The sequence below is a fragment of the Lytechinus variegatus genome, chromosome 2 (assembly GCF_018143015.1).
Source record: "Lytechinus variegatus isolate NC3 chromosome 2, Lvar_3.0, whole genome shotgun sequence".
Classification (NCBI taxonomy): domain Eukaryota; kingdom Metazoa; phylum Echinodermata; class Echinoidea; order Temnopleuroida; family Toxopneustidae; genus Lytechinus; species Lytechinus variegatus.
The window spans coordinates 7,936,646-7,959,141 of NC_054741.1; the positions used below are offsets into that span (position 1 = coordinate 7,936,646).

At 35.2% G+C, this 22,496-nt stretch overlaps 1 protein-coding gene across 1 annotated transcript in view; it reads right to left on the bottom strand.

Moving 5' to 3' along the window:
* LOC121409411 (chloride channel protein C-like) overlaps positions 1-22,496 on the bottom strand; it is a 38,756-nt gene that overhangs the window by 8,987 nt on the left and 7,273 nt on the right. The window contains exons 6-19 of the mRNA XM_041601349.1: positions 22,303-22,478; positions 18,824-18,916; positions 18,055-18,178; positions 17,319-17,438; positions 16,402-16,596; positions 15,526-15,611; positions 14,959-15,098; positions 14,332-14,509; positions 13,381-13,552; positions 12,817-12,983; positions 11,761-11,943; positions 10,638-10,740; positions 10,032-10,127; positions 8,989-9,246 (exon numbers count right to left, since the gene is read on the bottom strand). Of these exons, the coding sequence (XP_041457283.1) occupies positions 8,989-9,246; positions 10,032-10,127; positions 10,638-10,740; positions 11,761-11,943; positions 12,817-12,983; positions 13,381-13,552; positions 14,332-14,509; positions 14,959-15,098; positions 15,526-15,611; positions 16,402-16,596; positions 17,319-17,438; positions 18,055-18,178; positions 18,824-18,916; positions 22,303-22,478 (2,091 nt within the window). The remainder of the gene's footprint in view (positions 1-8,988; positions 9,247-10,031; positions 10,128-10,637; positions 10,741-11,760; positions 11,944-12,816; positions 12,984-13,380; positions 13,553-14,331; positions 14,510-14,958; positions 15,099-15,525; positions 15,612-16,401; positions 16,597-17,318; positions 17,439-18,054; positions 18,179-18,823; positions 18,917-22,302; positions 22,479-22,496) is intronic.

The window sequence follows — 22,496 nt, forward strand, 5'->3', positions numbered from 1 at the left end:
TAACTTTCTCAGATCTACGTAATTTGCCGTCAGCTGGGGAATCTCTACAACACACTATTAACAATCTTAATGTCTGCATTATTTTCCTATCCATCTCTTCAAAACACTTCAATGCCAATTGCGTCCTCATAACCTACAATCTTGATTAGTTCCATCTCAAATTTAAAGGCCTTTGAGGTTTTCACTTGTATACCTAATGGTCCATATTCTGAACGAGGGTGTATCTTTATTTGTACTAATTTGTATATATGTTTAAACAAGTGGAATGCCTCTGGCCGTCTCACCTGCATCACGCGGTTCAATATAGCAGCAGTGCTGACTTTGAATACTACTCTAACTCGCACAAGATGTTCAGTGATACATGGTTACTCTTATGTCCACTTTTTATGAACTAGACCAATAAACTTACAGAGATATGATGGTTATTCAACAAAAAACCCAACATGGCCAAAGTTCATTGACCTTACATGACCTTTGACCTTAATCATGTGATCTGAAACTCGCACAGGATGTTCAGTGATACTTGATTACTCTTATGTACAAGTTTCATGAATGAGATCCATAAACTTTCAAAGTTATGATGGTAATTCAACAGATACACCCAATTCGGCCAAAGTTCATTGACCTTTGACCTTGGTCATGTGACCTGAAACGAGCACAAGATGTTCAGTGATACTTGATTACTCTAATGTCCAAGTTTAATGAACTAGACCAATAAACTTTCAAAGTTATGATGGTAATTCAACAGATACCCCCAATTCGGCCAAAGTTCATTGACCCTAAATGACCTTTGACCTTGGTCATGTGACATGAAACTCTAATAGGATGTTCAGTAATACTTGATTAACCTTATGGCCAAGTTTTATTAACTAGGTCCATATACTTTCTAAGTTATGACGTCATTTCAAAAACTTAACCTCAGGTTAAGATTTGATGTTGACGCCGCCGCCGCCGTCGGAAAAGCGGCGCCTATAGTCTCACTTTGCTTCGCAGGTGAGACAATATTGATACAGAAATCAAATAAACTAGTAAATTCAATTCAACTTAGACCATGATCTATTAACTCTGTCAAAACTGTGTTTACTTAGCTCTTCCCTAATTTTTTTAATTGTGAAGACAACTATCTCATTCATCTTGAACAGATAGTAAAAATGATTGAGAGACACACAAGCTGATACTTTGAACCTCTACTGTAAGAGATGTATGTTCCAATTGGTTATCCATAGTTAAACCACAGCTTCAGACCAGAGTTTCAATAAACCCGTCTTCAGAATACGGCAAATGAGTCCAAATCCAAGTCATAAAAAGTTACTAACCCCAGTTTCTTCAAGGAGATGATATACAGTTAATATACTACTTGATCATCACCATTTGAGTAAATTGGCAGCCACTGAATGCTTAATAAGAGTGAAATAGTCTTCAGGATGCTAGAGATTTAAGAAGGTAACTATCAAAGCAAATACATGGATAGGTACAGAAAGAGAGTTATCAAGTTAGGGTAGACAAATAATATGTTTGGGCCGTATACCAGCTTTCTATTTCTATTCCTTATTATCTAGAGAAAAATAAAACACCCCAAAGAGCAAACAGAGCACAATACATTAACAGTCTTCAAAATTAGACTTTGATTTCAATTGTGCCCTGAGGGAAAAGGGTAGGGTCACTTAAGCATATTAATCATCATTATTATCATCAGCATCATCATTATCATCACCATAATCCCCTTCGTCATCATTATCACAATCATCATCATCATCATTATCATCATCATCATCATCGCCACCACCGCTACCACCAGAATCATCAATACCATCACCATAACTTTCGTCATCATCCCCTTCTTGCCGCACATCTTTTTTATTGGTTTTGCTGGAATGTAGCTCTTCCAATTTGACGAGGAGCAGTTTCTCTAGCATCAATGATCAACTACTGCAACCTTTATCCTATATTTTTAGCTACTTTCAAAACTAGCCTATCGTTAGTAGCGCAGGGCCAAAATTTCTTAAATTTGAATTAAAATAATTTCTCTTGATATTACTCCTTACTCTGATTTGGGTTGGGCCTTATCCAATTTATCCCACGGGTATCTGGCAAAAAAAAAAAAATCATATTCGGAGGATACATTTTCACAACCCACTGCCTAAATCTGCAACAGTGGAAAAGCTAGCATTGCAGTTAATGGGATATTCCAGGCTCTTTTTTATTTTCCAGGGTCCTTTTGAGTGCTTGGGGTGTGAAACTGACCTGATCCCCAGTTGTTTTTTTTCTGATGGGTATATGAAAAAGAGGAATTCAGAGATGTTACTAATGTAAGAATAAGAGTTAGGAAATAGCAATAATGATGTTAAAGCTAACAGAGTCCAAGATTAGCAGATGTAGTGTGTAAATAATGGTGTAATTAGATGTTAAAGTGAAAAGCTAGTGTCCCCTAACAGACAAAACAGCATACATGTATGTCAGAACACCTGATGTGACTTCATGCTTGTGTGATGAAAAATTAACGGTAGTTAGTGGATGGGTGCGTTTAAGTGATTTTAGAAATAGAATAACAAATTTAAAAACTAATGTAATGCACACTTCAACAAAAGAATAATGTGGTGATTTATTTTAAATGTCATTCTGCAATTCAAGAGCAAAATGCAATAATGATATGTTTGAATTCAGGACAATAAAATATCTCCAACAGTGACCAAGGCCGAAAAAATTTAAAACTCATCAAACCATACCCAAGGTATGATCAACACATGATCGAAAAAAGAGACAGAAAATGGCCAATGATAATTAGCTAGGTTTTATTTGGTCAAGACGGCTGACAAAATGGCAAGTAATCAGTGAATATTGGGTTGATCAATTATTTTTTAGTTTAGGTCAACAGAGATATCAGCTATTACCCTGAATCCAACTAAATAGGACAGAACTATGAACAAGAAGCTACGAAAGGTATTGATAGTGTTTTGCCATTTCTATATTTGCATAGCACATATATTTTATTTATCATATGACATATATAACTGTATCATTAGCTCACTGTTTTCACATTGCTAGCTTGGAGCACAGAGCAGTAATTACTCTATTTCAAGGACTATGCTTCATTTTTATGGGATTCATAGAAATAAATATAATTTGACAAAGTACTGTATTTCCATTATATTATACCATTATGTCATGTTCTTAATGATATTAGTTTTAACATATAAGTTTATTCGTATTTGCATGCACCGTATGTCACACAGAAACAATAGTTCTTCAAAACAGAGATGACATAGTTCTTAAGTAATTTTTTAAGTACAAATATCAAGGAATATAGACTACATAGTAGGAAAGTTGTCAGAACATTTTAGTGATATTCATTTCATGTTTTTATTACTAAAACAGACAAGTGATTTACTCATTACAAAAAATTAATAAATAAATAAGCATCTCCAATTTAACCATTACCATTATCACTATAATAATAATAGTACTTCCGGTAATATATGTTTTACTTTGTATCATTTGTAGAATGTACCTTGGATCACACCTTTATCATAGCTTTTATCTATACTTAAAATTACAATTATATAAATTGTGCATCTAGTATTGCAGCACTATGACATTGCATCTGAGTGAAATAATTAGTGGTGCAACATTATAACAGAGTTCAATAAGAATCATGCAGTTAGAGAATTAGAAGTTAGATGAGTACCATCAATATAAAACACAAATGAAGATTAAAGTAAACATAAACGTGACAAGAATTATAATAAACATTTAGAATTTCATATTTTTGACATTTGAATTAAATCATCTTCAGTAACTGGACTAATTTTCTGACTCTATCCCAGAAAAAGTGGAATAGATTTTCAACACTTCACCTTCAAGATGTTTATTTGTATTGTTGGAAAAGTATCTCCTTAGTAGCAAAAGAATAATAACAAGATCATTGAACTTGGTGAAGTAATTTCCATCCAATGCATGTTTCTTAAAATCCAGTCATTTTGCAAACTTTGGCCATGGATTCTGAACAAAATTTGGTTGCAAAAAACATGTGGAATTTGAAAATGGCTGGATTTAAATGATTGATCAAATTCAATGATCATGGTACTATTTTTATGAGCAAAAGATGATTTGACCAATTACATCTTTGGCAGGCAAAGTAATTATGTCTCTCATATTTTCTTATGGGGTTACCAAATTTTGTGAGCAAAGTGCGCAGAAAATTCATGGTTTTATAGTGCTTTCCAGTGCTTTTAAATCACACTTGCATGTCATATAAACTTTTCAAGCTGTCCAAATTAGTGGGGGGGAGCAAATCAATATGTTGCCCCCCATCCCTCTGGGAATTACAGATGATGCATAGAGTCATAAAACTTGACAAAACTGTAATTCCAAATACAAGTAACTTTCATTCAAATGAACTGACTTGAAGATTAGTGCAACACTGAACAAAAAGCAGTGCAAAACTATTAAAATCATGCAGATCAGAGAAAACAATATAATAAAGTTATGCTCACTCTGATAAACATAAGGGAAATATAAATGGAATGTGTTACCATAAATTTGAAAAACTTTACAAATTCATCTTCCAACAATATTTTTCTGACTTTGCTTCTCTCATTTTTTTGTTTTAGGAAGAAAAACAAACATAAGAAAATTAATTTAAATGCTATGAACAAATACTTTAATTCATGTTCCTTTTCAATTTTCATTTTAAAAACCTAATACAGTGAAATTTCCCTTTAAAGATGGATGTGAAAAAATGTTTAACATTCCTGGGGATGATTCATATTGAGCTAAGTGATATAAAATAATAATATTGTTAACCTTGAAAATTTTGGATTTTGTTTGATCAAATTGTAATTTTGGCATAAGAAAATGTAAACTTTATGAAACTTAAGAACACTACTTTGCTAACATATACTATATCAATATTAATTTTAAAATAATTCTTTTTTTTTCAAAAGAAATTAATACAATGGTACAAAATTTAATATTCGATTGCACTAATGAAGGCTAATGTGACATATGCAAAATTTATTATGATCAAATGTCTTGCGACGGATTACAAAATTGGAAATGAATGCTGATCTGCTCCTTGCAACACCCCAATATTATATATTTTCTAGCTACATAGTATTTTTTATCAGCACGTCTTCCTTTTCATGTTGAATATTGGTGCTTATAGATCTTCACAGGGTGTGTCGGCCAAGGGAAATGATTGGGTGTTATTTTCAGGCAAATGACATCCTGTCTGAAGACAAGCAAGGTAAGATTAATTACAAACCTCAACTTATTATTTTGCCCTTCTTTTCCGGATCTTTGCATTTCTTCTTCTTCACATTCTTGTTTTTAATAATTCCTTTGAATCCTTGATTTAAATATTCCTTTGATTCCTATCTATAAAATATTCTGGCTAATCTTATTCATAATTAATACTTAATACATTGCAAAGCGCTTTACAGATATAGTTTTAATCCCTGTTATCGGATACTGGCTTGCCTACATACATTGTATGCAATTTCTCCTCTCCCTAGGAAAAGTTATTGGAGTCAAATGAGTGTCATCAAAGACATTCAAACATGATTGTGATACACTGTTAAAAAATGATTATCTTAACAAAAACTTACATACTTTTCTTGATACAAAAATAAAGGGACATATTGACTTTTTCATTGAACATAGAAGACCGTACTCAGTCTTACTTTTCTGTGAATTAAGAAAAAACATCCAATTTGCATTACATTTGGTGGAGGCTTATTCAAATTATTTCATAAGGATGATGTTGTAAAGTTCACCAAACAATTCTAGTTTGGGAGTTATTTTCTCTTCTATGAAAGAATGACAACTAAATTGGGTGTGTAAAGAGGAAATCAGACTTTAACAATTTTGAAATAATCATTAGTGATCATGAAACTTATATCCCTCAGGCACTTTGTCACAGTCTGTGCTGCATCTTTAAGCACAAATTTTAATTTTCTTTCAGTGAATGTGCTTGATAAGTTTGAAAGCGTAAGGGCCATGATCATAAGCACATCAGAGGACATTTTCCCAAAAAAGAATGGCATATCAGATTTGAGTTGACGTCAAAACCCTTGTGGACAAGTCCTCAACTCAGGTAGTTTTATACTCGCACAACTGGCATTGACGTTTAGCAGTCCTTTATGTCATTGTGTAATCAAATGCCCCTAAAATTACAAAAGTACAGTGAATTTATTCAGTAAAATCATTTAGTAAAACATTTAAGCCATTTATATATTTTTCCCCTTTAAATCTTTGTTGATAAATACATCAAATAAGAGCCATTTTAGTAGTAAAAGCAGAAGGTTAATAACTTCAAGAAAATAACAATTTAATCAGTAAATTAATTAGAAAATTAATGATTAAGCATTTTGGTTTTCTTTCAGTGAATGTGCTTGATAAGTTTGAAAGCGTAAGGGCCATGATCATAAGCACATCAGAGGACTGTTTCATATATTTACAACGATGGCAACTTTGCCATTATGTAAATTTCCATGGTAATGTGGCTCATAAGCCAATTACAATCCATTGTATTTACCATAGTTGGAAGTCCTAACAAACAACAATTATGGTCTAATTTAACATTTTAAAAGTTTTGTTTAAGTATTCATTGTGTCTGATACGTCTAAGTTTAGAATGCAAGTAAATCACCAACAATCCTGCATGACATTTCTTGTCAGAACAATGGTGTTGGGTTATGCATGGTCCCTAAACCTCATCAAGAAAACATCCAAATTCCAATTTGATCTTTCAACTGAAAATTAAAATGATTGTCATTGATTTGATGATTTCTGTTAAAATGGTAAACTCGAATTCCCGTTTTGATACACCCAGTATACAAGGTTCCAACATGCAGACATGTTGGAGGACAAACAATAAAAACTTGTGCATCAAACTGTGCATGATCAATCATTTTCCTTTAATGGTCTAATACATAGGTTTCCCAATATGTCTTCCCACATGACAGCTTGTGACATCATGTGGAAACCCTCTTTACCCCACATGAACTTACACATATACATGCATTTCTGAGAATTTGCAGAGCATTTCATGTTTTCCATGTTGGTATCTTGACATTTTCCCAAAAAAGAATGGCATATCAGATTTGAGTTGACGTCAAAACCCTTGTGGACAAGTCCTCAACTCAGGTAGTTTTATACTCGCACAACTGGCATTGACGTTTAGCAGTCCTTTATGTCATTGTGTAATCAAATGCCCCTAAAATTACAAAAGTACAGTGAATTTATTCAGTAAAATCATTTAGTAAAACATTTAAGCCATTTATATATTTTTCCCCTTTAAATCTTTGTTGATAAATACATCAAATAAGAGCCATTTTAGTAGTAAAAGCAGGTTAATAACTTCAAGAAAATAACAATTTAATCAGTGAATTAATTAGAAAATTAAAGATTAAGCATTTTGAACAGGTGCATTGCTAGTAATTTTCAAAGGAGGTTAGGAAGGTGGAATAAAAAAAATGGGATACAAAAGGTAAGGAGTGAAGGGTGAGAAAAGAATATAGAGGAGGGATATGAGGGACTGGGAGCATGAGAGAAAGAGGGTTTGGAAGCTATATGAAAAGGATGATATGAAGTGGAAGGGAGGCCTTCAGATACAGATGCAATCAAAACCAATCCAAAAAATCAAATGCAACAGTGTGTATTAGGGATTTGCGATTGAGTTTTTGAGTTACGATCAAACACAACTATTTTCCGCAACAGGTCCCTGATCACTGAAAAATATTTTAATTCCCATTTACTTATATACTTAATAAACAATAGCTAGGGAGGTATTTCTGGTACCTGTACAAAAAATAATATGGAATGTTTTGAAAGATATGCTCCTGTACAAGCCAACTTCATTTTAGATTTGAAGTGATTTGATGATGGGTGAGCATTTCAACAAGACTGCATGCCAATAAATGACATGATCTTGCTTTGTGTTTTAATGAATTGACAAGTAGTGTAGCAAACTTAAAAGATATAAAAATATAAAACATATCATAATATCAAAAGCAGAGAAAAATATATGACAGGGCAAAGAATACATTGCTCGTAAAATACTGAAAATAGCCCTTGCCTATTTGCCAAAATAACTCTTCAGTTATCCCTAGAATACTGATCCTTTCCATGTACAGTATAACAACACCTATGATATTTGGTATTGTAATGCAAAAATCTAATGTCATGGTCACTGAAATGTGCAACCATGAACAAGAGGCAGAACTGAAGTTGATCAGTCAAATATTTCTATGAAGTATAGTAAGAGAGAATACAATACTAATGAACAGAGACCAAAAAACAATCCTAAGAAGCATCCTTGGTGAGCAAAGGCAGAAATAAAGGTAGAGTTATTGGTATATCTAGAAGTTATCTGGCATCAAAATAAAAAGTAGGGCTCTCAAAAGAAAAATACTAATACTGATAAGGATACAATGTTTGAATACACAATAATATTATTCCGCTGTTGTGTTTCCTATCATTATGATAATGATAATTTTCATTATTTTTGAATCAGTTTTTTTGATAAAGCAACCAAATGAAAACATGAAGAATGAATGAAGTAGTAAAGTCACATGTTATCTTGCTAGTGGCCTGTTTTAATGAATCATACACAAGGAACTTGACACTATGGGTCACTAGCAGTTAACTGACTACATCACATATTGTATTGCTGCACTACTGAACTAACTTTACAACCAATTTAGAACTTTGTGCAATGCAACATTGATGATTTTGTTGTACTAAATTTAGCCTAAATCGTGACTAAATGTCTTATTGGTGAAATCTACCCTAACCTACCTATCACTGGTGTAGATTCCAGCACCAAACATTTGGTTCAAGGGGGGGGGGGTTATCTTCTGTATCATCCCCTCACTTGAAATGGGTGATGTCACATATCTAAACCCGTGATTTTTTTATATCACAGGTCCCAGCTCATGTTAATAAATTTCCCTTTGGTCACATCTACCCTAAATTAGATATGACTTACATCTGAAAGCTCTACATTGGAGTTCTCCTGCGAGGACAGGCCGTTGTTGAGCATCGCCGACGACGGATGAAGCACTGCATCAAGCTTCTCCTCCATCCTGAAGCCCATGAGATCCTTTCTTGTGATGATGCCCATGACCTGATTCTGGGCGTCGACCACGGTGAGATGTCTGAGACCGAGGGTACGGAATATGATGTAGGTCCGATGGAGGGAGAAGTATTCTGGGATGCATGAAGCTGATTGGTTCACATAAGGTGTCTGGGGAGATAGCGTTAACATATTACAATTATCAGTAAATGGAATGCTTAAGACTTGCGGAAGAAGTTTGAATAATCTAAACATATTTAGAGTTTGTACTATGTAAATATTCAAATCAAAATATGGCTTATCTTGTTAATTTAATATGGTAAGAATGTAAAGCTTCCATTTGAAAATATCAACCCCCAAAATACTATTTTGTTATATCTTAGGGAACTGTTTTTGAATAGTTAATATCCCAATTAATATTTGAGAACAATTTCCCAATTGCCATTCCTTGTAACAGTTATTTCAATCTTTCTTTTCCACGATGATATTCTCTGCAAAGCTATGTTTGTAATCATTTAAAACACCTTTTTTTTGGGGGGGGGGTCAGAGCTTTTAGAAGATATAATGCTATCCATATACCCATCTCTTTGACTTGGACTTTAAATCATATGCTCAGAGTGCAATGTTTGGAGTTTCTTTAAACCCAAGATTTCAGTCACTATTTGTGTTCACTGCAGAAAACTCAGAGTGAGTGACCTACATGTATATTTTACAGTATATTATTATACCATTTTTCCTTATTACTGAAAAAAATACACTTGCAGTAATTAAGAATGTGCTAATGATAATTTAAATAGAAATATTCACAATGATCACAATAGAAAGTTTCTAAATGAACTATTTAAACTGTTTTGAGAAAAGTATATTTTTCTTTAACTTTTTTACATTCTAGTCAAAGTGTAAAGCATTCATGGAATTCACATATGATTGTAAAACTGCCAAAATAATAATCTCACCAAATTGATGAACATGTGTTGATATCTCTCATCCTCCACATATGATTGATATAAGCTGTAAGCTGACCTTTTATCCTTCAGATGATCTAATCGTAGCTGGGGTCAAAGGGCATATATAAAGGTCAAAGGTTAATATATCAATACCACGGTACATTGTAGTTAAAAAAGTACTAGGGAAAAAAATGACTCCATTAAATTAGGTGTTTTCTGGGCCTATTACACAGAAAAAAGAAACTCAGAAGAAAAAATATCATTCATATGCAAGAGAAATAATGCCTGACAAAAATGATATCAGTCATTTTTTGTTGCTGATAATTTGTAATGGCTCACTAAAACAATGTATATTTGATTGACTTTTAATACAGGCCTTTGAGAGCATTTCAATTTTATTTTTGAATATGACTTTAAAACAGATCATAATTTTATACTGAATTAGAATAGAAATCTTTAATTCATATCATGATATCCTCATACAAACATCTGTCTTCAGAATCATTCATATTTGAGCATATAAAATAAGGATGCATTCAAGCTGGATTGCATTTGACTGGATTGAATATGAAAGGAGAAGATGATTAAAGATGTAAAAATATATATACTTCTTACCTTTTGGTAATCTAATGGATTCACTTCAGGGTTATCTTGGTCAAGGGTATCATTTGGTCCTTGAAAAAGATCTTCATTCAGCAACATAATCTGAAGCTCAATTCTTTATTTAGAAACAAAAGAGTCAATAAATTTTAAATCATTTAGTCGCAACATTAGTATTTATTTCCATATTAAAAAGCATATACACAATGAAATATAGTAGATTGCCCACATTCAATTTGACTGGCACAGTCATGCTGGTCATCTGTGGGGTCCAACAAATTAATAACACTTCATATTGACGTATTTCAAGTAGAAAATATATAAAGATAAAAAAACGAACAAACATAAACAGTAGGTAAAATTAGCAAACCATCAAGAACATTAATTATAGAAGTAATTCACACAGAACATAGGTAAAAGATAAAACTAAAAAAATCAGACATAAAATTGTTTTAAACAAACATGTAAATGCAATTATTAAATACATAGATAATAAAAGTATCTGCAAGATATGTCTGTCATATGCACAAATAAATGAATAGTATTAATAAACACTTAACATAGGTAAACAGTAGAAATCAAGAATCAATTATCAAATTGTAAGTATAAGTATACTTGCATAAACATAAACTCAGAAACTATCACATACTAGTATGTTGTGCACATACATTAAGGTTAATAATAAGCTTTGCTAAAGTGCCATATTGGTTATTGAAAATCTGTACTGTGCCACTATCCAACATGTGTATCGAGCAAGGAGTCATGACATGGTATCCAAGGTTCCCACATAAGAGCCTCTGGCAAAGGTCAAGGGGCACCATAACACTTAATATGAGGCCTATTAATTGGCATACCTGATGACTGCAGTCAACCTCTCATCTCTCTAACTCATCACGCCTTTTCATCTTTTCTGGTTTACGATTCTTTTACGACTTCATTCACCTCAGAAATCCTTCAAACCCTCTACATTCTCGCCTTTCCTAATTTTCTTATTCCACCTTGGACTCACCACATGGTGTAATGCAAACCATTACTGCTTTCATTCTTGATTACACACAAAAAAGACATGAAACAATTCTGTCTGAAGCAAATCTTTCTGTTTTCCAAAAAAGTCATTCGATCCCTTTGACAATCTTACCTGGTGATGATACCCCGGAACTGATTTTTGTTGCTGGGATCATCCCCTCCCTTGATAACGGGATACCCTCCATGTCCCGTCTCTATTAGTAGCTTGGCAACCTCCTCAACTGACACTCTGGGATGAAGCGTTCGCACTGGTGATGTCATTGCGTGTTTAGCTTGATATAATTCCAAGTTTACACTTAGAAAAAGAGATATAACACGTATTGGGTAATTGACTAATCAACAAGAAGGAATCAGAGGTTGCTATTTTAACCATATGGAAATAATATACTAGTAGTGATGTTAATTGATCGATCAGTCACAAATTTAATTATGTCAGATGATAATTGCTGACAAGTTCTGCACAAAGATGGTTCCACATTTTCTTTAATGAACAAATATGTACCACCAACAGAGGAGGTGGTTTAAACTATGGTTCCCGAGGTGATAAAGGAAAGTGACCATTTGTGTCACTGAAGCATCACTGACGGTTTCAATAAACTGTTCAGAATGCTGGTTAACATGTACATATCCTGGAAGAATATTAAGGCTCTGTCAAATCAATCTGTGCAAGCCTTGCATGTGACTATTTTTGCTACACACAGGTTAACCACACTGACAGTATCTCGCAAGTTCATGCAAGTTTGATTTACACGCAGAAAAGTTTTGAACATGCTCAAAACATTTTTGCGGGCGAGTCGCGGGCAATCACCTACAACTCACCCACATGGCTTGCACAGATCGATACAACAGAGCCTTCAATATCAGTTTGGCTCATGATATCACTATTGGTCAATATTCCATCCCTTGTTCAAAATGCACAGGGGCCTGTTTCATAAAACCTTATAACTGTAGTAGCTTTGTCAGTGAATGTAACTCCCATGAAAACCTTGACTGTGATTGGCTGCTCAGCCCTGTTACCATGGTACTTGCCATAATGTTAAAGTTACCAGAGTTGTAATTCTTAATGGAATATGACCCAGGCCTGTCATAATCTATGTGTAGTATATTCACATTAATTTCATCATCTATTTACAATCTTAAATGAGATTAAGATCAATTGCAGTCTTACTTTTTTCCTTGATGCATGATGACTGGTTCCTCGTCCAGGAAAGGGATACACTTGACCTCTAGAAGGGCATGGTATAGGGGATGGGTCAGGTAGTCTCCGACCCACTTGGCTACCATGATGGCTACCATGATTGGTAGCAAGAATTGGATGTCGTTGGTGATCTCCATCTATTGGAGATAAAAGAGAGAGAAAATGAACCGTTATATTTGACTTCTAGAAGGGCATGGTAAAGTGGATGAGTAAGGCAGTCTCCAAAACACTTCAACCATGATCGGTAGCAAGAACTGGATGTCGTTGGTGATCTCCATCTGTCGGAGGTAGATTTTCATTTTAGATTCTTCATGTACTCTTTTATTTTGATGACACAATAGTCTATCCCAATGAGCTGACCCTTTGTGCCATTTTATATTTCCTCCTCATTTGGTTTTAAAAAGTTTTTTAATATCGTTTATTTTCATCAGTTTATCAAACAAAAAAGATAATAGAACAATATAATGAAAGATTGTGAAACATATGTTATGTGAAATGTGCTACATATATCTGCAGTCTGCAGTGTCATCTTACCATAATGACAGTGAGAGACATGGTCAACCTAGACACGCCCCCAAAGAAGGATGCAGCACCAATCAGAGCAAACGCTCCTGGATCCATCCACGCCCAGTATTCACCGGTCTGGACGCCAAACATTGACACCATCGTCAGTCCAATCAGCCGGCCATACAGACCACCTATATACCTGGGAGAGATTTCAGGGTAAATGAACGTTATTAGGATTTAATCTGAGATGTGGTGTGAATTACATCTAGCAATCATTTTCAAGAAACACACACATGGGTCCTGTTACACAAAGGTTTTTTAGCGATTATTCTTAAACCTAATTGTACATCATAGTCAATGCAATCAATCATGAAATAATGTTCTATGATCATTGTTAAGCATTGTGTTACAGGCCCATGGATCATCAAGGCGAATGGGTTATATTTTGCTGACATCAGACTTTAGTGAAAAAGCACAAGAAATGCTGGTAATAAAGGTCCAACACATTTCTATCATCTGACTTCTTTCACAAGATATTCCTCATTGAGGAATCACTATAAAAAAACAATCGTGTACATTTCTAATCACTTTATGTATTACAAGTACAACCACTACTATCAGTTACTTCACTATATTGTTACATGAATAAAACATTGCATACTAACAAATGAATACATTGCACTCAACTAGTAATGGTAAATTCAAGGGCAAAAAATAGAGAGATACAATTCTATCTTCGATCAGGGGGCAACATATCGCACATAATTATCAAGGTATAGCTCATTAACGCAGCCAAATGACCCTGCCATGGCATTGAAATCTGTCATGTCTATTTTTTTTACATCAAAATTAATAACCACATTCTGTACATAAGGTCCAAATTTAGTACAGTGGGTAACACAAATTAATTAACCATATCCACGAATGTACAAACGAATTCATTAAAATTGCCAAATGTTTGGTTAAGTTTTGACTTACAGCATGGGAACTACCAGACCAGCCGAGATGGAAGGTCCACACGACCAGCAAGCCATGATGAAGTAGAATGCAAGGACAGTGAGAAGAGCACCGTAGGTGAACTCCCAGTGGGTGTCACGAGAGAAGAGGTGATGGATGGCTTCTTCACCGGTCACAAACAACAGGGTAGCAACTATTAAAGAAAATCATGATGAAGAAGAGGAGATGACTATGGCTTTGATTATCCTTTTTATCAAATTGATTAATCAAAGTCACAAACAGGGTGGCAACTGAAAAAGTTAACCCTAACTAGACTGGGGAACCAACCACCCCCCCCCCCCCGCGATAAGTATAAGGTGCGAAAATAATTTCTTGACATTTATTTTTTCAAGTCTTTTGCAACTATCAAGGCCATGCTATATTTTTGCCGCCCGGATGTGTGGTTCCAAAGTTACCCAATATGTGGTACATGCATGTAAGTGAGTGTCGCTCGACCCCCTCCCCGGTTGCCTCCCATCTACTATCCCATCTATCTACCTTGATTGAAAGTTACAATGAAAAGAAGATCAAATGATGATGCTACCCAATATAAATCTTATCCTAAGAGGCCAGCAACCCTTGCCCATCTTCTAATGGATCTACATGTACCTTGATTGAAAGTCTTGTTACTGAATGATAAGGTGCCATTGGTGTTGTATTGAACCATGCCTGGCTCACACGTATACATGCTGACTGATTTCCCTGTAGAAGCCTGTTCATCTAAACATCTAGGACTATACCCAGTTGGTCTGGAAATGTAAGAAACAAAAACCCATCAAATCACATGAAGCAAGCATTAAAATTACTGTTATTGACAATGAGTTGAGTAATGCATCAATCAGTTCTTATACCAGTACAAAATATGTTTAATAGTGTACTTCAATGAATAAATGTATATAAATACAATGATATCAAAGTCACTCTCTTTTCACATTTAAAGACCCCAAGATGACCTTCATGAATGAATTTTCTCTGCGTTTTAGTATATGTGAAAGTTGTAATTGCTTTAAATTATGAGTTTGTGAAATGAAATAAATATGGAGAAAAATGGTGGTCAGACCTACAAAATGATTGATAATTTCTTGGGATTTCTCTTTGATGCATCTGAGAACACTAGCTTATTTATATCTATATTTTTTTTCTTTCTAACTTCTCCAGCAAAGATAACTGACTTACGGTTTGTTTTCTCCTTCATAATAGCATGTGTAGGGTGAACACTTGAAGGCTGCTGGTAGAAAAACGGTGCCTGTGGCCACTAAAATCTGAAATCATATCATTCAAAGTAACATTGTTAGAATATTCAAGTTTACAAAAGGAAACACTAAGGCAATGAGCAACGCCCACCTCCTAGAGGGCCGAACAAACAAGCACAGTGAGTGGTCTGTCATTGACTGAGTGTTATGAATAGCTGGTCTTGACATTTACTTCTTTTAGACAATACAGAGAATAAATTAACCCAAAATTTTATTTGTATATAGAAACAAATGGTTTTGCTTTTAGAGTAAGCATACTTGCTTTTTGTGTACTTGGTACCTTAATTATTGTGGATGAATGCATCAAGTAATTAATTAGTATGATTATCTCACAAGTGGTTCAATGGTACAAGGATACTCAGAATATTGCATTATGGGTTAGGAACTGGGCCAGATTTGAGTAGTTTAGGACTTGATGTGGTGCTATTGAGACTGCTGGTTTGTATCTGCTTTAAACTGACAAATTAATCAGCTTGCTGATTCAACAGCGAGAAGACATTCACCATTTTCATTGCAGTTCTTAATTCATTCCTAATGTAACTAGCTATTTGCTCAAAACGTATATCACTCTATGCATTGTAGTGACGGCATTGCATATCAGACATTATAACTACCTAAATATTAGCTTTATACAAAGGAAGGAAATAACTAAACAATTACGTTGGCAAAATACATTATCTAATTACAAAAAAAACACTTTGTAATGCTTTTTGTATGATATTTCTGATGTCAGAATGAAGTTAAATTTTTCAACATTTTCACTAATAGCTATACAAATATATACAATCTTGGAATTTACTATAATAATGCAGGGTTCCAACAGCCTCATCAGTTTCTGTTGCCATGGTAACCTTGTCAATGCGATCATGCGTCGTCTGAGTCTAGCAAGCTTGAGGTTACTGAAGACAAACAGGCTTCCCAGGACACCGCCGATGATTCCGATGATGACCGTTGGGATAAACATGATGATGTTGACATCGATGCCTTCTCTGACCTGATAATGCATTGTGGGTAATGGAATATTAATGAAAATATTATTTTTTTATGTAATACATAGTTCAATACAATTTCATTTTACCATACTCCAGAAAACTACAACTTTCATTGTAACTTTGAAGATCAAAGCTGTGTTCTAGATAGATGAGTAAAAATCAAAACACAACAATAGGCAAATCTATTATTTATTATAGATTCCAGTATGTGGAATACAATGCACAATTAAATCAAGAGTCCTATAATCATATTAATGCAGCATCATTAGACTGGCTTTATCAGAGTAGTTGTCGGACATACATTATCTAAAAGATGTAGGGGAGTGCGTTCCATTAGAAAAGGGGCAAATTCTACAATATGGTACTTCTTCCTCAAGTACTAAAACTTAATTTCAAGATCAAGACTGTTGTCCCCACCTTGTCCACTAGACCAGATACAGAAATGTTTTTTTTTTTGAGGGGGTCTTCTAGCCTTCATCAAGGTGACTTTACAAGATGCTGCATCTCACCTTCTCGTCCTCATCAAGAAAGCAATACAACATACATGATTTTATCTTCTTGTCTCTTCAACCACATCAAGTTGACTTGATGAAGTTCAAGAGATGGCATTTCAGCAGTCTTGTCCTGACAAAGACAAGCTGATGAGACATAGTATCCTGTTTCCTTGATTCAATTTCTTGTCTTGAATCTTACTGCACTTTTTAAGGTTCAGTAGAGAACTCACCTGAAACATGATGTATTTCTCTGCCTTGAAAAGCCCAAAGTTTCCTTGGTATCTGAACGCTGAGAAAGCCGAGTTGAAGAGGTCGGTTGTTACTGTTGATACCATGCAACAGAAAAACACCTGCAATCATCAAACAAGGCATCCTAAAGTGTCACAACTTTTCTTGATTTCAAAACTACCATTTTCATCCTTATTATTCTTTCACCATTGAACCCATTTTTTGATCAATTGTCTAATCATTAATATTGTACTCACTACTAGTTTCCAATTTTTGTATTTTCATTTCAAAATACATCTCGGACCCTGTCTTGCAAAGAGTAGCGACCGATCAGATCAATCATAACGGAAAGTCAGCAACACCATAAGGATCATGAGTACACGTATCAGCTCAAAGTGTTTGCCAACTCTACAGTCACACACACGAACTGACTCCAAAAAGACAAAATCTATATGTTATTCCAAATGACAGATGACTATCAGTCAATTTGGAGGCAGTTTCGTTTGTGTGATTTTAGCATTGTTATTCAATACTCATTCATGCATCAAGTTGTCGACAAATCTGTGTGCTCCTGATCATCATTTCAAAAAGGACATTGCTACATTCCCACCAAAAGAGAATTATGACATTTATAGATTTCCACACTTACATTGAACTGAATTTTCACAATTGATTGGATTAATTACAACTCTCTGTAATATGGGGCACAGCTCTACATGGAGATTGGGTATATCCTACCTGCCAAGATAATTTCATACTCCAAAACGATGAGACCTCTTCCATAGCAAACAAGAGTCCCCCCACAGGAGCTCCAAAGGCCGATGCTACCCCAGCTGCTGCTCCAGCTGATATGAAATTTCGTCTACACAAAACAAGGAAATGAAATCACTTACTAACAGAATTTTTTACATTCTTGAAGAACAAAATTTATCATAATCGTCATTGCTTGCATAACACCCGATACTTAGTTCATCAGAAGTCTCTTAGTGCACTACAATAAAGCCATATCATTTAAAGGACTAAATTCCTGCTAGATCCCCATTCATCTCACCTGGGTTGATAGCAGCATAATATGGATGAATTTCTTGCTAAAAGAAAATATCACTAGTAGAAGTACTACCCAAACCACTTAAATCATTTCTAATGACTATTTGAAAACTCATTTCTGATTCCATTATCTTGTCAATGTCAACAAAGAATATTTGCATTTATAGAAATTCTCCTTGGTCAATTCACAAACTAGCTTAATACACTATAGTACAAGCTAATGATTTTCAATATTTAAAGACAGATTCAATTCCAACATTGCATGCATAATTTACAGAATAAATGCCTGATTATAATTAAGGCTTAACATTAATAGAATTGGGGTATGTGACTACAAGTAGAAATACATCAATGATAAGAAATGCTGAAGAAAAGATATGAAACCAGACTATTTCAACATATAGTAGTTCAAAGTTGAAAGACTATACTAATAGTTAAAAGGTTATACTGACTTACTTACCTATCTTCTGGGTTTCTAAATCTTTCAAATAATGGCAAGGCAAATTTCATAGTCTCTGATTTGAACTGACTCACTCCTGCACCAATCAGGGATCTGCACATAACACATATGGAGAAACAAAATTGTTTTAAAAAGCATGTCCACAGAGTGGTAATGACATGTACCAAAATGAATACATCACTGTAATTTTGATAATATTGAAGGGTTTTTTTTATATGGCACTGAATCCATCAAGAAATCTCTAATTATTTTACAGACAATAATATACTATGACACAATTTTTTTATTAATTCTGGCTTGGCCATACACAATGTACCGTATTTGCCGGCGTAAAGGCATGACAGAATTCCTGGCAAAGTCAGACAAAAAACTTGGTTGGAAAATTGTTCAACAATCGCCGCAGAATGGGAAATAATAAACACACATGCTTTAATTCTTCTAACTTACTATTTCATCTTTCCCGGAGGCGACGCAAGGAAAATAATCCACCATCGGCGTGAAGAAGCGGCCGAGGTAAACAAGCGCTGCGAAGGTAAACAAGTGCGGCGGATGTATCTTATTTCTTTCAATTAATGTCTTCTTTTCTTACAAATAGAGTTGAATAAATACACAAGCACGGGCGGTGTTTCAATGTTTTTTTACTGAAGTCGGCGATGTCATATGAGAGAAATAAAGACAGAGAGAGGTAAAGACAAAGAGAAATAAAGATGAACACTGATTCTTTCTTGGAGGTTTGTGGTCTTGAAAAAGACTGTTTGTTTACCAGGCTAAAAGCCATAAAAATCTTCCTCGTCTGAGCTTTCCTCAAACAATTGCCGGAGCTGCTCATCATCCATGTCTGGGTAGGCCAAATCCTCGGTCTTCACCCCTTTCGTCGCGATGGTGGAGCTGCTGGGCACATCAAACGTCAGGGGCGTCTGGTCTGCGTTGCCCATCCTATCGAGGGGATAGTCGATGTGGGTCCTTCGTCGGATGGACAGATCGTGCCGCTTCATGAACCGGTAGGCCCATGAGGTCCCAGCCATGAAGTCATGAACTCCTTGCTCGTTGGCAATCTTCCTAGCCTTCAAGCACAGAGCCAATGTGGACACAGCATGACCCTCTGCCCTCTTCTCCTGCACCCAGCTGAAGACGGTCTCCTCTACCTCTGGCCACCTTGATTTGCCGCTCCTCATCGCCCTCTTCTTACTCGGCATGGCCTTCAACGTCTCCTTGCTGTTGCGCCATCGACGAACGTTCTTCTCATCGACGTCGTATTTCCTGCCTGCAGCCCTGTTGCCAAACTCCTCTGCATACGTGCAGACAGCGAGTTTGAATGAAGCGGTGTACGAACTTCTCATGATGATCGAGGGTAGTAAGAGATGCTGAGCAGGAGTAGCTGGAATCTGGAATGGATGGCGAAGATGTCGAGCTTGGTGATTGCACTGCAACAGATGATCGAGTTGATAACGGAGCTGTTGTAATCACTGGAACTGATGGTATGAATGATGACAGGCCTTGATTTCACAACCATTTTATAGGCATAAACTCACTCCGTGATCTGTAACGAGGGTCACATAGGCACTAATCTCTTTTTAGTTCTTTTAAGAGTGATTGGCTCTGCTATTGTCCTCTAATTGGTGTTCGATTGGCGCATTACGTAACGCACTAATCCCCTTTTGTTTAGTGGAACTGATGCCCTGTAGATCCTATTGTGCACTAATTTATTTCTGACTGGTGTATTACATAATGCTTAAGTGTACCCATTTTTATTAAAATTTACTCCTGCCACCCTGTAACTGGTACGTACATCATTGCCACTTGTTTATGCGCATTTAGTTTATAACACAAATTATCAATTCATGCACAAAGCAATTTCAAATAACATACCTTGTTATAGTTCCCTCGATCTCTTCCTGAGCGGGAAAATATATATATTTGCCTATACGCCGGCAAATACGGTAAGTACTTTCTCCACACCCTAGGGAGTATTCCAGAAAGGGTTATAATCAAGCTTAAATTGCCTAAATATACTACAATTGTCTTTTGCAACCTACCATGTAGAAATAAACATTTGTGATGAGAGTAGAGACTAGATTGTCTTTCTATAAAAAGTGCATGAGTGTCTCGGTGGAATCCTTTTTTTATATGAAGTGTCACTAAATAACTACACCAATATATATTTAATAATAATAGGCATTTATATAGTGCCATCTATTCTATTCCGAGGCACACAAGAAAAGAAAGAATGAGAAAGTTTGGATGAGTGTCACAGTGCCAATAACTAATACTAAAATACTTCAATACTAATATAGGGTCATTCCATGCCAATTCACCCAATGAATGTGCAGTTTTGCACCCGACCCTCTCAGAATTTGTTGTAGTTTGGTATACATAAAATTCACCATGGCCCAAGCACAAAACAAAAAAATAAGTCCAATTGGTCCGTCGGTTTTTTATTAAGCTTAATCAGTTCACAAATAAAACATTAAACATTTATGCTCATGAATAGGTATCTGTTCAGGCATTTTGATGTTCAGCAATATATATCACATAGATATATATATATTTCGATGATAAAAGTGAAGACTTTACTAAAACATGAATATATATATATATATATGATATATATTGCCGAACATCAAAATAAATATATATTGCTGAACATCAAAATGCCTAAACAGATACTTATTCATGAGCACAAATGTTTAATGTTTCATTTGTGAACTGATTAAGCTTAATTTCTTTTCATGTGTTTGCATACTGTAACTTAAGATTGGAAGAAATGATGTAACTAGTAAACACTTTACTAACATGAATATCAGTATGTGGGACTAGAGTGAAATTTCACGGTATCTTTGGAAGAGTTTTAAAAGGAGAAGAAATAAAATATCATCATTGATTTTAACATATTTCGTCAACATCATACCAATAATTAACATACACGAAAATCAAGTTAAAAATCTATTTGTCCGGGGGTCAAACTCAAGGTCAAAGTTAAGGTCAAAGATCATGACCTAATAAATTGCTCCAATGCATTATTTGATGCATGCTATGGATTCCTCTCTGAATTTCCTATCAAATGGTACCAGTTTTGTGAAAATTGGTCAACAGGTTACAACGCATTGGCCATTGAAAGTTGAAGGTCACGCCCATTTTTGTCAAAACAAGGAGAAAAGGGCGGGCCGCAGCGCGAGAACCGACCGACCAATTGGACTCATTTTTTTTGTTTTGTGCTTGGGCCATGGGGAATTTTATGTGTACCAAATTACAACGAATTCTGAGACGGTCGGGTGCAACCACTGGGTGAATCCAGATGGAATGACCCTATATCTGGTACACAATACTCCAATCATGTCATAATATATTGAGATCTGGTATGGTTTTGATCATAAGAATTCTACAATACACAAAGCGCAGGGTATGAATGTCTTGTTGCTTTATAGGGCTTTCTTGCACCAATGCAACACACAACTGATAGCACAACATGGACAACTTACCCCATATGGATCATAGGACCTTCTGGTCCTACTGGTAGTCCGCTGCTAACGGCACAGATACAAGAGAAGAACTTCACAACCAGGGTCTTTACATTGAAGATGTGACGTACCTTGGTCCCATTCAAGAACCCAATCAGTTCAGGCATCCCAGAACCAGCAGCAGAAGGTCGCAAGTACTGTCAAATAGAAAATAG